This window comes from Gorilla gorilla, chromosome 13 (assembly GCF_029281585.2).
Source record: "Gorilla gorilla gorilla isolate KB3781 chromosome 13, NHGRI_mGorGor1-v2.1_pri, whole genome shotgun sequence".
NCBI lineage: Eukaryota > Metazoa > Chordata > Mammalia > Primates > Hominidae > Gorilla > Gorilla gorilla.
In genome coordinates, this window is record NC_073237.2 from 13235110 (window position 1) to 13251735 (window position 16626).

At 51.7% G+C, this 16626-nt stretch overlaps 1 protein-coding gene across 1 annotated transcript in view; it reads right to left on the bottom strand.

Moving 5' to 3' along the window:
• LOC129524658 (immunoglobulin superfamily member 3-like) overlaps positions 1 to 16626 on the bottom strand; it is a 40137-nt gene that overhangs the window by 1845 nt on the left and 21666 nt on the right. Inside the window, exons 6-8 of the mRNA XM_055350936.2 lie at positions 7531 to 7941; positions 2075 to 2144; positions 63 to 134 (exon numbers count right to left, since the gene is read on the bottom strand). Of these exons, the coding sequence (XP_055206911.1) occupies positions 63 to 134; positions 2075 to 2144; positions 7531 to 7941 (553 nt within the window). The remainder of the gene's footprint in view (positions 1 to 62; positions 135 to 2074; positions 2145 to 7530; positions 7942 to 16626) is intronic.

A 16626-nucleotide genomic window follows, 5' to 3' on the forward strand; every position in this document is an offset into this window, starting at 1 on the left:
GCAAAGGGGGCTCAGGGGGCACTGCCAGCCTGCCCTGCTCTGACGCTGGACTTGCCACTCACCTGCTGTGGGGCCTCAGGCAAATCACTGAACTGTCCAGCCTGGATGACGGCAGCACCTCACTTGCCTTGCTGCTGGGAGTTTTGTGAATAGAGTAGGTTAGACTGTGGGCAGGACTTGGTGAATGGTAGCTGTGGTTATCATCATGGCTGCACTGGGGACACCCCCAGGAGGCCTGAGTGGCACAGGTCTCTTGCTCACTCTATGTCCCCTGTGGACTCCCTTCCAGGCTGTGCAGTGAGTGGCAGCAGTGACCCTTGGGAAGTCTCATGGATATGGCAGCAGGTGACAGGTGTGACAACAGGGAAGAGGGATGTGGTGACAGAGGTTGGAGTTCCCCTCTCCCACAGTCAGTTTCCCACAAAGGGAGGTGTCTGCCAGCAAGCCCCTCCAATGAGCCCCAAGCTGGGTTTCCCTCCACTCCACCCTGTCCCAGTGCAGAGCGTCTGACCTCAGAGGCAGACACACTGTCCAAGAGGTGGTCTATGAATGGAGTCCCTGTGCCCTCCCCACACACAGGGAACATCCAGATGCCATCGTGGAAGTGTGGCCACCTCCCCAGGCTTGGTGGGCCTGGGGCTGATAGTGTGATACATTTGACCCCCTCCCAGCCCTGGATGCAGACACCAAGAGCAGAGAGACCTGGCAGTAGTCATGCAGCAGCACACCACCCCACATCCCCAGCACAATCCAAAGCAGCCCCTCATCCCCACCGTGACCACCACAGCGTGAATCCAGGTGCCACCTGTTTCTGACCTGAACTCCCTCACAGCCGCTGCCTGCACTCCCTCCCTCCAACATCGCCTGCCCTTCAGTCTTCCAGAAAGCTGCTAGAGGGCTCTGTCTGTCCAACTACAGAACAGGCCCTGCCTCCTCCTTGCCCCGTTGGACAGCTCACACCCTTCACCAGGCCTGACAGCGCTCTTGCCACTCCAACACCCTGGGTCCCAGCCGGGAGTCCGGGTCAGGATTAAGGGTCCCTGATAGAGACACCGATTCCTGGAGGTCCAAAGAGCCTCAGGAGCTGGGCCAGCAATATGCAGCATCTATTATGGACACAGAACATTCCCATCACATGGCCGGGTGCATTGGCTCACGCCTATAATCCCAGCACTGTGGGAGGTAGAGGCAGGTGGATCACCTGAGGTGAAGAGTTGGAGACCAGCCTGGACAACATGGTGAAACCCCCATCTCCACTAAAAATACAAAAAGTTAGCCAGGCATGGTGGCAGGTGCCTGTAATCCCAGCTACTCAGGAGCTGAGGCAGGAGAATTGCTTGAACCCGGGAGGTGGAGGTTGCAGTGAGGCAAGATTGCACCACTGCACTGCAGCCTGGGCAACAAGAGGAAAACTCCGTCTCAAAAAAACAAAAGCAAAAAACAAAAACAAAAGGACATTTCCACCACAAGTCATGGGGCAGGGGCCTGGCCTGGTGAGTGACCCTGTCCTAGCATGACAGCCCCCTGCACCAAGGAAGCTACCCAGTCCCGTCCACTGGGCCGGGTCATGCTGAGTGCCCTGGAGGGCATGGCCTCATCTCTCCCAGGCTCAGGGTCATGAGCTGAGCCCCCGGTCAGGGTCCTGGGGTGGTCAAACCATGACCCAGCCTCCCCTGCCTGTTAATCTGTCTACCCAAAGGCCCAAGTAGGCACCTGGAGGAGCAGGGGGCACCCAGCCAGGCTTAGACTGCTGGGAAGAACTGGGAGGGGAGTAGGCAGTGCTGGGCCCTGTCCCTTCCTCCCAGGGCAGGTCAGCAAGGGAGGGTGGGCCCAGCCTCCCATAGGCAGATGTCCCCGGCTCGGAGGAAGACACCCTGCTGAGGTCCTGGGCTTCCATTTCCCATCCCTCCACCCTCAAAACTCACTGAAAGAATGTCCAAGCCCAGAGGCCTGGTTCTCACCCAAACAGTGTGAGAGCTGCACACACTAGGGGAAACTGAGGCTAGACACTAGGTCAGCTGCTATGGTTGGCCTCAAACCCAGAACCCCTTCCTTGTGACCCTGATGGGCTTACCTGAGGCCTGGGGACAGTGGGGGCCCAGGAGAGCACCTCTTCCTCAGAAGACAGTTCTGGGCTGCACCCGCTGGGGAGGAAGAGACAGACTTGTCTGCCTGGGAAAATCCCAGCCACAGAACTGGCTGGGCCCCCCCCACTCTCCAGAGTGGCTCAGAGCCATGCCTGCGGCCCCCTGCAGCACTCCTCAGGGGGCCTCCGAATTGGGAGTGGGATCTGGGGGTGGCCACCTCCGAGGAGGAGCAGAGGCAGGGAAAGAGCAGGAGCGGCCAGAGGACCCATGAGCTTACCTAGTCCAAGAGACCAGCCAGGGGGTGCCCAGCAGCCCTGGTGGACAGTGGGAGGCATCCACACAGGGTGCAGGACAGGCAGGCCTCTCACAGAGATCCAGCCTGGCTGGGAGGATGGGGAAGCTGACGTCACAGCAGCAAGGAGGCACACAGTGACTTGGCACGGTGACTCGGCCTGTCACCACATGACTAAAGTTCACGCAGCCCTGGCAGGGCCCTGGATGGCAGGTGCTATGAGCCGGGGAAAGGGTTTCCTTCCTTTCAGACTCAGTTCCCTCCAAAGGGCACTGTCTGCCCACGAGCCCCTCCAGTGAGCCCCAGGCTGGGTCCCTCTGGCTCGCCCTGTCCCTGTTCAGAACATCTGAACTCACAGCCAGTGTCCCAGAGATGGCTCTGGAGGTGGTGGAGTAGTGGTGCCCCTGACACTAGACCAGAATCCAGACTAAGGGGCCTCACCACACGCTGCTGTCAATGCTAAAAGTGTGTTCCGGGAACATGGCCTGGGGCCCTGAGTGCAGACTGGTTCTGCTGCCCATCCAGAAACATTAGCACCCCAGGCCCGAGGAACCACCTGAACAGCCCAGAAAGGCAGGGCCCAGAGAGGGCCTGAGCTGGCCCAAGCTCACAGAGCCCAGCAGTGCAGACTTGGCCACCTGGTAACTGCCCCAAGTTACTGCATGTTTCTGACCAGCCCACCAAGAAGTCTGAGCCAGGAACAGCTGCGGACCCAGCCCAGGGGACTTTGGACAGTGCTGCCCATTCCCCTGTGGCCCTCATCTGCCAGGGATATGGGCCAGAGTCTCCCTGAGTCATGGCTCCCTCCCCTGATCCTGGCCTGCTGTGTCTACAGTGCCGGAGAGCCCCTGCAGCCTCCACCTGAGGTCTATTTCGTGCCCATAACACCTACCCCACAATCATCCTTCCAGGCTGCCCCAAGCTGACAGAAGGGGACATGAAGGCTGACCCAATATTGCTGCCTGCCTGGGTCACATAGGCCTGTCCTGTCATCCACTGCTCTCAAACGGGCTCTGGACAGAACCCACCAGACACACAACTGTGAGATCCTCAATAGCCCTAGGATGGAGGTGCTATGACCAAGCCCTTTCTCAGGCTATTCCTCCCCCTGAAGATCAGGGTGACTGGGAAGATGACAGGGCAGGAACCAAGGCCCCATGACCTGTCCCTGAAGGCTAGACAGCCAACAGGAACATCAGGGGATTTGGCCCTGCTGAGTGGCTGCATTCCATGGCAGTCAGCCGGGAGGGGTCTGAAGTGGAGAGCCACAGGGCTCTGTCCCCTGCCCAGCTCAGCAGTTTCCTCTCTGCCTGAGAGCATATAAGACATGCATGTTCTCACTCATAGGTTGGAATTGAACAATGAGAACACTTGGACACAGGAAGGGGAACATCACACACTGGGGCCTGTCGTGGGGTGAGGGGAAGGGGGAGGGATAGCATTAGGAGATATACCTAATGTAAATGACAAGTTAATGGGTGCAGCACACCAACATGGCACATGTATACATATGTAACAAACCTGTACGTTGTGCACATGTACCCTAGAACTTAAAGTATAATTTTATATATAATACTATATATATTTATATATTATAATATATTATATAAATTACATAAATATAATAATTATATATATATATATACACACATGTATATGACATACAGGATTCACAGCAGCAGGTGGGCAGGAAGAAAGTCTGAGTGAGTAAAGGATGGCCCAGATCCCTGCAGCTGACCCCAAAAGGAAAACCCTGGGCTGGGGAAAGTAGGGAGACAGAGCTGCCTTCAATAGGGCACAGCTGAAGCCTGGCAGCAGCTGAGGATTCCAGAGAGGGGAGACAGGAGGGGAGTCACTTTATCAAAGGACATGTTAATAGAGGTAGGGCCTACAGAATGAAGGAGGCTTTTCCTCACATGCTGAGTGTGTCACATTCTGTCCCAGTCAGCCCTCTACCCCCTGAATGCAGAGAGGGCACCTAGGGGGAAGTGGGTCCAGGGAAGCCATGTCACCTGAGGAAAGACTGCAGGGGCTGGCCTAGAAGTCTTCTCCAGACCCCACAGCTCTTGTCCTGGGCACATAAGGTAGTGAGTTCCCTGTCCCGAGAAATGTGCAAGCCTCACTCACCCGGAGACACTGACTCTGGTATCAATACCACCCACTTCCAACACACGTGCAAGCACGTGCACACACACAGAACTGAGCCTCATCTAGGCTGAGCAGAGCAGCTTCCCAGGATGCAGCAGAGAGAGCAGTACGAGGAAGAGGTAGACACGGCAGCCAGTCTGAGGTTTCCTGGTTAATCCTTCAACCGAGCTTGATGGCTTTGTCACCACAACCCCAGAGCCACAAAGGTGAAACCAGAGCACAGCCCCAACCCCATTCACAGGCAGGAAACTGAAGCTTAGACAAAAGGGATTTACCAAGGTCAGCTGGCTCCAGGAAGTCTGCAGACCTGCGGTTGAGCCCAGGACACACCCACCCCTTACCCTGCCAGCCCCCAGCCTGGAGTCGCTATCCCTGGATATCAGAATGTACAGATCTCTGGCTGCTTCCCCAGGACCGTCTACACCCCTGGACTGGATTCTTACTACCCAGATGTGGAGATGGAATCTGTCTCTCACAGTTTCCACCCTTGCGGCACAGAGTTGAGAATCAGAAAAAACACCCCTTCAGTAAGATTTCATAACCACTACCTGCTGGAAACCTGTAGAAAGAACTATATATATCCCTATATATATAGCTGAGAGGTGGCAGGTGCCCCCTGGAGTTGGGCAATGACCCCTCGCACAACCGGCCCTGCCCCACCCCAATCCACAGGCACAAACAGAACCCAGGAGCGAGGCAAGCATGGCCCAAGGACACAGGGTCCCCCCAACCCCATCACAGCTCTGGCTCTACTCCAGAGCTGACCCCCCACCCCCACTCAGGGCTGCCAGATCCTCCAGGGCCTGTTTGTTCATGCTGCACTCTTTCCTCTTAATTCCAAGAAGCCACGGCTCTCTCAAGAGCTTCTTCGCACAAGTCAGGTGACTCCCCCCAGCCCTCCTTCACCCACCCGCATACCTCACTCAAACTCACATAAACTCATCAGCCAAGAAACAGAGCCCCCCCCCGCCAGCCCAGACCCAGTCGGATAAAGAACCCAGGGCTCTCCCCTTCTGTGGGATCCCTCTGCAGGATGCGCCCACACAAGTCTTGCCCCCTTCACCCCAAAGTGCAACTCACTCCCACGGCACGGGTACACAAACCGAGGCTCAGAGAGGAAGAGGAACTCCTCTAGAGTGCAGCAAGCATATGGCAGAGCTGAGAATGGGACTCAGGACTCCAGACACTCATGGGAGTGCCCTGACCTGAGCTTCCCCACCTATGATGTCCACCAGCTCAGAGAGGGTGAGTGGCGCCTCTGGGTCACACAGCACTGGGGCGCAACCAACTGCTCTCACTTCTGGGCTCACTCGACGCCCGGTCTGGTCGTCCAGCAGCACACTAAAACCAAGCTAAGATTCCCTGCTGTGACCCAGCTCCTCCTTCCCTCCCCCAGTGGACTGGGGGCGGGGCAGGGGGGAGGGGAGGCTTTAAAGGCACAGGAACTGCTGCAGGTGGGATGTGGGCTGGCTCCTGGTCCCATCCCTGGGGCTGTGTGATCTGGGATCGCTGCAGGCTGCAGGTCTCTCTGAGCCCGGTGGGGTCTCAAACCCTGAATGAGAGACCTGAACTCTGAAAGCCTCGGTGGGGCTGAATGAGGCTGGGTTTCAGCGGGAGGAAGATTAGACCAAAGGTTCCCTGGGAGATGGGGCCACAGAGCTGGGCTGCAGCCAGATGCCCATGCCAGGAGGAGCTGGAGATGTAAGCATCTGAGGCCCCACAAGGTCTGAGGAGCCTAGATCACCTCTACAACCCCAAGGCAGGGGATGCTTCTCCTAACAGGCCCTCTCCCCAACTTTCAGGGCTATAGGCTGGGCTCTAGGAGCTGTTAATCCAAGGACCCTAGTCACCTGGACTGAACAGAGTCACGTGATCCAGGAGGGTCCTTCCTCAACCCCCAGTTTCAGGGGTCTGAGCAGACAGGCTGACCGAGGACCCCAGGCAACGGAAGCAGGGGGATGAGGCCCATCCGTCCATCATGCCCTCACCTGCTCTGCCCCGTTCAATGAGATGAGATAGGGTGGGTGACCCCACAGGGCTGGCAGGTCGAAGCCTCTAAGCCCTCAGATCAAGGTCCACACATGGTCTGCAGCCTGCCAGAATTGTCACTCTTAGCAAGGCTAAGAGTGGCAACACAGCACCCTCCATGGCCCATCAGGAAGGACAGGCAGAGACAACAACGAATTGTAGGGATGTGAGAATGAGGGATGGAGAGGCACTTAAGGCTACACTATGTGAGAAGTTGAAAGAACTAGAGATTTTTAACAGAGAAGGGGCATACATTTCATGTATTTGAAAGGAAATGACGCAGACTTCTCTTTGTTTTTTTCCATGGGCAGATCTCAAAAGGGAAATTACAGGAAAGTGAACTTTTCAACAATCAGAGCTGCCCAAAAGTGGAACTGAGGCTTGCAGAGTGAGTAGCTCTCCCTCCCTGGAAGCATTCTGGCAGAGGTTGAGTGCCACCTGTGAGGGAGAGGAATAAGGGCTACACCATGGGGTCGAGGAAGGGCCAGAGGAGGAATGATTCAGTTTGGAGACAGGAAAGGCTTGTCTGGGCTGGGCTGGGAGCTAAGGAAGAAGGGGGATGCAGATGCATAAGACCAGAAAATGCCTTCTAGGTAGGAACTCTGGGTGTGGAGCTGGTGTCAGCCCAAGATTCAGGGTGCAAACTGCAAACCCAGAAGAAGATTCAGGAGCTGCCATGAACCCTGCCTTGCCACATTTTGCTAACCACAGCTGCCCTGCTCCTTGGTGAAGATGCTATCCACAGAAGCAGGGTCAAGGATGCTTCCATGAGTCTGCCGTCAGCATCAGGACCCACTGCAGGTAAAATGGATGGGATTGCAGTGTGCTAGGGTGATGGTCTGTGTACCTGCACCCACACTCAGCATGCACCTTGCAGACAGTCTCTCCACACCAGCCCCACAGAGCCCCACCCACCCCCAGGCAGTCTCTGCACTAAACCCACTGGCCCAGGACAGCCGTGCCCTGCGGCCTTACCTGGCTGTTTCACAGTGACTTCTGTGCGCCCAGAAACCTCCTCTGCCAGCTTGTACCAGGCGTAGTTGGGGCTCAGCAGCCACTCCTCCAAGTGGCAGTAGTAGCTGCCGCTGTCGCTGACCTTGGCTCTCTGGAAGGTGAGGCTGAACAGGCCCCCCGACACATGCCTCTCAAACTGGAGCCTGGCTCTCAGGCCCTCCTCCTCCGCGTAAGTACCGTATTCGAAGGCGGAGTTGTGGGTAGTCTTCAGGATAAGCTTGCCGTTGGCATCTGAGGGCTTGTGGACGTACCAGAGCACCGCAAAGTGGGAGTTCTGGCTGGTCTGAGACTTGACTGAGCAGTTCAGCTGAATGGGCTTGTTTTCCACCAGGGTGAGGGTCCTCTTCGATTTGCTCACCCGCAGCTTTGTCACTGCAAAGGAAAGGGGAACACAAGAATCATCACAGACTCCCAGAAACGTGGCCCATCCACCTTGAGGCTCTGAGTCAGTTTTCCTCCAGCACAGTTCCTGGGGGATTTAACACCGACTGGCTTCAGTGTGAGGAAGGCAGCACGGAGCCCAGGCCACCGCTAAATACCCTTCCCTGTCTCCTCCTTGCCATGTGCCTGGCTTAGGCCTTCACCATCTCTCCCCTATCCACTGCCTGCACAGCCCACCATCACAGGGCCTCTGAGGGTGATCCTGCTGAAGTACAAATCTAGCTGTATCAGGTCTCTGCTTGAGAAGTTTAATGGCTCTGAACTACTTATGGGCTAGAGAGAAACAATTCCTTTTCACAGCACAAAGTCCCTTCAGGATCTGGCCTTCACCCAAGTGCCCTGACTCATCTCTCACGACTCACCCTCAGGCACCCTCCACAGGCGCACACCCCTGGTGCAGTTTCCCTGAGTGCTGGCCTTTGCCCTTGCTGTCCTCTCTGCCAGTCTCCTTCTGCCACCTCCCACCCTCACCCTTCTCTCCACTTATCCCTCATTCCCATCCCCCTGGGCTCCATACCCTTCCTCAGCACCCTCTATATATCTTTGGGCTGTGTGTCCTCACATCTCTCTCCCATATCCTAGATGGTGAGCTCCCCCAGGGCAGGGATCAAGCTCTTTCCACTCAATCAACCAGTATTTACGGAGTGCCCACTCAGTTTCCCACAGGATGCTAAGTGCTGGGGATGCCCTGAAGAGTAAGCCAGAGCCCCAGCCCTCATGGGGCGGAAGGCCTAGCAGACATTCTTATCGCTGCACCCCCAGAGCCTAGCACAACACCTGGGCCAGGAAAGCATTTGATCAGTGTTTGCTGAAATAGGTGAATGAGTGGGTGAGCGAATGAGAGCACATTGGAGAAACACGGCAACAGGTAATTAGAGGATGCTGCGGGGGCGGGGAGAGGCGGCTTCCTCTAGGGGAGTGAGAGAGAAGGCTGAGAAGACAGTAAACCACGGGACAAGGCAAAGCCAACTGCAATCCTCCCTTCTCCTCACTGTCCCGCTCCAAAAACAGACAAGAGGGCAGCCTGTGGAGCGCCTCCCCAGCAGCTAATTAATGACGATGTTCACCTTGCCAGTGGCAAGAAGCCAAGGTCTAATGAAATCCATCTTAGGAAGGTGATTTGAGATCTCACCCACCCTATCATCATTAACCTTGGCTCTGCATTCCCCCACCCATGCCTCTGATGCTACTAAAACTGAAAAAAAAAAAAAACAATTCTAAGTTCCTCTTAGGGAACTAATAGCACAAGCATTGTTTCACCTCCATCACTCTCTTCACACTTAGTTTTTCCGCCACAGGGACCAAACCACTTCCCAGCTGAGAAAGAAAGCAGGGGCAAGGTGCAGATTCCACCCAGGGACAGCAACCTAGGCCTCCTCCAACCGAGCTTGTGTGGAGGGCAGGGGCAGGGGCAGGGCAGGGATGCCTGGCCAGGCTCCAGCACTCTGCTGGTCAGACTCTTGTCTCTTTAGTCCAGCTCAACCCCAGGAACTGCATCCAGACCCAGGACCCAGCCCACTGGTCATGACCCTGGTCTGCCAGCTGGCTTAAGCTTGGTTTGGCAGCATCAAGGGTTGATTGAGTCCCATGCATCACAGAACCAAAACTTGTGAAAGCCACAGACTGCCACTTGGTCTCCCTGTAACACACAGACAAATGTTCTGAATGGATGGAAGGATTTAGCAAGCCAAGGTGTGGCAAAGTCCAATTCCCAATGCCATGACTGAGCAACACTGCGGAGCATCTCCCGGCGGTGAATCAGACATTCTCTCCAGGAAGACTTGTTGAATTCACAAACCCACAGACCTTCTCACGCCATCAAGAACACACCAGGCACCACTTAGAGAGAAATCCTGTGTGCCACGGCCCCACCCTCCCGGGTTCATCTTTTTTGTTAGCAAGTCCAATCTTCTGCCTTCTCCCTTCTTCAAATGCAGAAAGTCCTCTAGGGCACACTAGGAATCCAGGACAGGGTTTACCATTAAGCTCCCAAGCTCTGGAAGTTAGATTTGCGTTCACTTGCCAGTCGACTTTTCAGATTGGATTCCTATAATACTTGAAACAACCGGCTCCCTTTTCATTCTTTTCCAACCCAATTCACCGCATGCAAATGATATCTATATCAGTGCAAATGACACCACCTGAATTATCTGGTACTTGGCCAAAAAAACTGGGTTGTTCAGCATGGAGTAGAATGAGGTTTAAATGTATTATTAATTGGGACTGGATTATTTTTGCAACTGTTACTAAGGAAACCTCAATTGCTACAGTAACTGCATATGTTAAACTGGAATCTTGTGAGTAAACTTCTATTCAGTCACATGGTCTGAGAACAAGAATTCAAGGAAGAGAAATGTTCCAAAGCATTTCCATTTTTTTTCCTTCCCGTGTCAAAATATTGTGAAGTGTTGAGAAGCTTGAAAGAGAGGCATTTTTTAAATTTGGTGCATGTCTGACAGGTGGGCAAGGGGTCAGCTCTTATTCTATGCTCTGGATTTCCTCCCACATCTCCAGCGCAGGTAGGACCTTTCCTGAGGCACAGGGGAGACTGGAATCTCCACATATAATTAAGGAGCCCTCCCATGTCCTGCCAGAGCCCTGCCCTGGGTGGTGTACAGCTTGCGTGCACCACCTTCCTCCACAGAGCTAGGAGAGCCCTGCCCACTTAGAGACCACAGGTGTTTTCATCTGCAAAATAAGAACAATGTCTCTATCTCCATTAGGAGTTTTGTGCAGACTAAAAGCAATTGTCTATAAAAAGAGTTTAGCACAGAACCTGGTATATAACAAACACCCAGTGAATTTTAGCTATTTTCATTCCTTTTTGGTTTCTGTGCCTTGTCCCAAGTTCAAAGTTCAACACTTAGATTGGGAGTTGTCAAGCATAAGTGGTAATCTTCCTGCTCAAAGTGCTGTTCTCAGACCAGCAGCACTGGGAGCTTGTTAGAAATGCAGACTCTTAGGCCCCACCCCAGACCCAGTAAGTCAGAATCTGCACTTTAACAAGATCCCCAGGTGATTCACAAGTAGCTTCAAGCCTGAGAAACCCTGGACTTGGCGTGTGAGTGAACGGGCTTTGAGAGGCCATAAATGCAGACGTGAAAGAAAAGAGTGAGGCTTGGTTAACCCCCAACAGTGAATTGGCAGGAGGAAGAAAGAATCCAGCAAGAGACAGGAAGAGGGTCCGAGAGCTGCTCCTGCTCACGCCAGCAGCTGCCTTCACAGCAGCCCCCAGGGGCCAGGCCCTGCTTTGAGGGAGTGGCCCTTTCTTTCTGCAGCTGGAGAGTTTCCTTCCCAGGCTTGTGATTAAAACTTGGAAGATCTGTGTTTTGTATGGTAGGAGAGGCTGTTGCGTTTGTTACAAGCCAGGGTAGGGTGGTTTCAAGGTGAGACAACAGGAAGAGGGAAGAACTCCACAGCGGAGACCAGCAGCAGCTTTCTCAGCCAGCCTACCCTCCCTTCAGATTCCACTCTGTGCGTGCTCTTCTCACTCAAAACTCATTTATTTCTTCAATAAAGGATTCCCTTATGCTCCACTATAGCTGTTACTGCTGCCTTACAACGAAGGTAATTTTTAAAGTCTTCTCTTTCTTACAAAATTCTAAGCATATACAGGGCAGGGACTCTGACCCAATCATTGTTAAACTAATCAATGAATAGTTGAATAAATGTGGTTACTTTTTAAAAGGAGGGGCAATTCTGATTTTGATAGAAAAGAGAACATTTCAAAAGGTATGTGGCCTCTGAGCTAGGCCCTGAGAAACAAGTGGAGAAGGAGAGTGAAAGGGCACGCCAGAGAGAGGGGACAAGTGAAGAAAGATGACAACTACCCTGTGCACTCTATTCAAGGAGGAGCAAGTGCTCAGGTGTAGTGGATGAGGTTAGAAAGGTAAGCTTCAGCCACACTAGAAGGGGCCTGCAACTTGTACTTGATCCTGACCACCTGTGGCCCTCAGGGTGCATGCCATGGATCTGCAGATCAGCATCACCTGGGAATTTGCCAGCACCTGTTAAGTCAGAAAAACTGCGAGTAAGGCTCAGCAACCTGCAGGCTCATGAGCCCTCCAATTGATTCTGATGCACATTCAAGTTTGAGAAGCAACAGCTGTGCTGCTGAGGTGGTTGCCGGTAAGTCTGGAGAAAGCGGTTTCTGTGCAGTGGTGTGAGCAGCAGCCAGAGTGGCAGGTGCAAAGAGATGGGCACTGAGGGAGGAAGACACTGCTCTTTATTAAAGACAACAGACAGTAATGCTAGAGATAGAGGCGGCCAGTGTCTGCGGCAGGAGAGATGTTTCAAGTGGAGAGAAGCAAGTCAGATGAGAGACAAGGAAAGAATGCAGGGTGAGCTGCATGGGAAGCCAGTGGCACAGGCGCCTGCCAGTCAAACTGTTACTACCCCTGAGTCCCTCTGTCCTTAACACCCCTTGGCTCCCTGCTCTCTCCACATGACCATTCCCTATTTGGGCCCTCAATGATCTCCTTCTCAGGCTCTTATAATTGGCCTGCATATGACACTCCCTCCCTCTCGGCCTAGCCACAGCCAGGGGATTTCCCTAAATGGCAAATGGGGCATGCTACTGCCCACAGCTGCCCACCCCACAGTCCATGACAGCAGTTCTCAATAAGGCAGCTAATTGCAAGCAGGTCTCTGGTTGCCATATTGATTTGGGGAGGGGTATATATTCAATAGAATAAAGCCATTAAAGATGTAAAATCATATATGGGACAACTCCATGCAACAAAACTCTGCCTCGTGTCCTGTGTGACTTTCAAATGACATTCATGTGGGCAAAAATTATGCCTCTGAGCCTAGAACCTACTTTCATTTTACTATAATCACAATACTTTTATTTTGCATGGTTTTAATATATGCCAGGTCAGTCAAGAGAGGATTTTCCTTTGTTTTGTTCAGAATTGTAGCAAGAGTTACTCAGGACTTCAGAAACCCTGTCAGGATGGCAGTCCTGCTCATGGTGCCAAGTCTGATACGGTGACTGTTAGTGTGCATTTAGGGACAGCGTTGACTGTGACTGTGTCTCCTAGCATAGCTGTCCTGAGCATTTACACATTGAAACACATTATTTTACTATGAACTACTTTATTAAAAAAATACTTTCTTTATCCCACAACTAGGACAGTATAGCAAATTTTAAAGATATGATTAGGAATGTTATATTGTATATGAATTTCATTTCTGGGTAAAGGGAATATTATAAATTATTACAAAAATGGAGTATATGATCTGGGTATGAGCTAAAGTCCTAATTTCTGAGTTTAGGATGTTCTTATTTATTTAGCAAACTTTCATCTGGTCCTATGTGCTCAGCACTATTCTAAGCACTTTATAGATATTAACTATTTGGTCCTCACCAATCCTATGAAATAAATATTATTCCCAATTTTATAAAGACACTTGCCCAAGGTCACACAGCTGGCTTAGTGGTAGAGCTGGGATTCAAACCGAGGCCGTCTGGTCTGTCCTTGCTTTTAGCTATTACATATGCCCATCCTCACCCCATGCTCCCATGTACAAAAGGGACTTCTTGATCCCTGCCAGCTTGCCTGGGGGTGAACCCCTCCCAGACCCCATGCTTTAGTCATCTCAAGATAAGCATGCTGCTCCCACCCTCCATGACTATCTTTATTCACACTCTTCTCTGAGCCTGAAATGCTCCACTTCTCCTTCCCAACCTCCCACCCTCACCCCTACCCCATTCTCTCCTCACGCCCCCTGCCCCCTGCCCCGTGTTCATGCCCTGTGCTGGCTCTGCCTCCACACCTGTAATGCTTTTCTGCTCTCCTCTGTCCCTAGGCCTCCTGCCTCCCACAGAGCCCGCAAGGCAGGAATGTGACACACCCATCTCAGCAGCCTCACCAGCATGGCAACCTGGCACTTAGTAGGTGCTCAATGCATGCAGAGAGACAGGGAGGGAGGGGCAAGGGGAAAGCAGCAAGAGTCTGCAGGTGGAAATAGCTAATGAAGGTTACCCAGATGTGCCCTACCCTGCCTTACCTGTCTGCAGGCAGGGCAGTGACCCTGGCTCGTTGATGCCAATAGCAAGTGCCCCGGTGTTACCATGACAACAGGCCTGAGGCATCTGGGAGGGGCTGGGCTCTCATCTTAGGGCTCTTGCACTCATGCCCATTCTATCTTGGCACAGACAACAGGCAGAAGCCACCTGGGATGGAAGAAGGAGAACCCCAGACTCCCCTGAAAGAAGGCAGAGGCCAGTCCTCTGAGGGATGGGGCAGTCATCCCTCAGAATGTGAAAGGAGAGCCAGTGTTCACATGCTCTGGACTCATGGAAGTCAAAGAAAAGCCCTCTGCTATCCCAATCTGCCAGGTCAGCAATAAGAAATAGAAGAAAACCGATTTGGCAACATCCAGAGGGTATTAAATATTCATCCTGAGTGCCCATCAGTAAAATCCCAGCAGAATACACCCTCTGACAAGTCAGCTTTCCACCACTGGAGGCTGTCCTCATGGGAGCTTGTTTATGGCTTTGTCAATTTTAATAGCCAAACCAAGATATTGTCGTAAACATTTGAAAAATGAGTGCTGACATTTCCCTTACTGCTTCTGTATTTAGGGATGTGTAATTGGAGGGCGTTTTGAGCTAAAGAAAATCAGAAGGAAGCAAGGCAATTATGCTTTACAATTAAAAGAGAAAACTGATCAAGAGCTAACAATCAAATATGTGAACTGGCTGAAAGTCTTGCCTAAGCACCCCTTGAGGGGTCACACTATGTGATCAATGGGGATCAGACGAAGCTAGATCAATGGCAATATGACAGTGATGGCATTCCTTGAAGATTCTGTTGGGGATGTGCATACACAACAGGAAGCACACACAGGGCATGGTCAAATAACAGATCCACAAGTCAACTGTGCCATCCAACCAGAGATTCTGATGAATACTGATATGGGGGCAGGATCAGCAGGGACGAGTCTGGGGCACAGACCACAAAGAAGCTTGCTGTGATAAATGATATCACAGCAGTGGAAGGCTGATGGTAAATGGACCAGCATGAGTGAGTCAACAGTCCCTGGGTTCCTATTTGATTCTGATGGAATACGAATATTTAACACAATATTCTTTAAAACGGGGGTAGCAGGGGACACTTCTATGGAAGACACCAGAGCAGGGCTAAGAATCTATGTTTTGAGGGGCAAGGTACGCAGGGAGAGCAAAAGAAGAGAGGATAGCGCTGGTATCCCCAGGTCTTAGAGCCACCTTGTGGCAGAAGCTGGAAGAATCAGGAGTTAAAAGAGGCACAAGATAAAACTTCTACACCATCAGCAAACTGTGTCTTGAGGAACCTCTACCAGTGTCTTATGACCCCAACTTCCAAAAAACAAATTTAAGGATTTGCTAAAGGGGATTAGGAAATCAGGAGTGGTTAACCAGAGAGAGGAAACTTTAAATACAAGCATACGGTACCAAAGAAGATTCCTGAGAAGAAAAGCACTTGTCTAGAACATATAATAATAAAATTAGGGACTTGGACTCTGGAGCCAAACTGCCTGTCTGGACTTGAATCCTGGCTCTGCCACTTACTATGGCACACTGGGCAATTTATGTAACTTCTGTGTCAGTGTCCTCATCTGTGAAGTTGGGTAAAACGGTCCCCCTCACAGCACTGCATGGATTAAGAAACAAGGAACTAAGTTATTATGTGTAAAGCATTCCCAGTGGTTTACAAGAAATGCTCAGTGAATATCAGCTGCTATTGTTGTTACTACCAGTAACGCTAGTGCCATAACTCCTCCACATCATCAATCTACAAGGAGAAAATTCTTCTGTAAAGGACAGCATTAACTGAATGCAGAAAGAAGAATCTCTGATTGCATAGCCTTTAAAAAGGTCAAAGTCTCCCTACCGCAATTACTTTTAAACAAGGCACACCTGGATTCAAATCCCAACTTCCCCCACTCACTAGGTGTTTAATTTGAGGAACTGAGAACCTCTCAGAGCCTCTGTTACTTCATTTATAAAATGGGAAAGCAATATGTTCCTCCCAGGGTTGCAGTGAAGATTAAGTGAGATAATATACACCAAGTGTCCAACAGTCTCCAGCACACAGTCAGCTCTCATGTATTTTTCCACTTCTATTTCCCCAAAATCAATGCACCAGCACCAAAGTATACAGGAAAGAGTAAAAACTCTTATGAAGCTCTCTGGAAAATATTAAGTGCTAAATGCATAAATATTTAATAGAGGAGAGACAGTAACACTTAAGGGGATGCACTCTCCTGGTGCCTCAGCTGTCCTCTGGGAGTCCTGCATGGCCTCAAGCACCCACCTTTGCTCTTCCTAGCCTCCAAAGGGCCATAAAAGTATATTACTGTGCACCTTTAAGTAGAGGCCTCATAACAGCCCAAGTACAGTGATACTCATAAGTCTCCTCTGCCAACCACTGTTCATTCTCATTTTACAGTGAAAACACAACAGAAACCAACTCGAGACACCCAAGACACAAAGACAACCTCAGAGCAGATCTGGGGTCTCCCAACCCTCCAGCTACTTTACCCAGGAGGCAATTATGGTATAAAGGAAAATGTTTGCTCTATGGAAGTCAGAGATACCTGGGCTCCAATCTCAGTTCAAATCTCAGT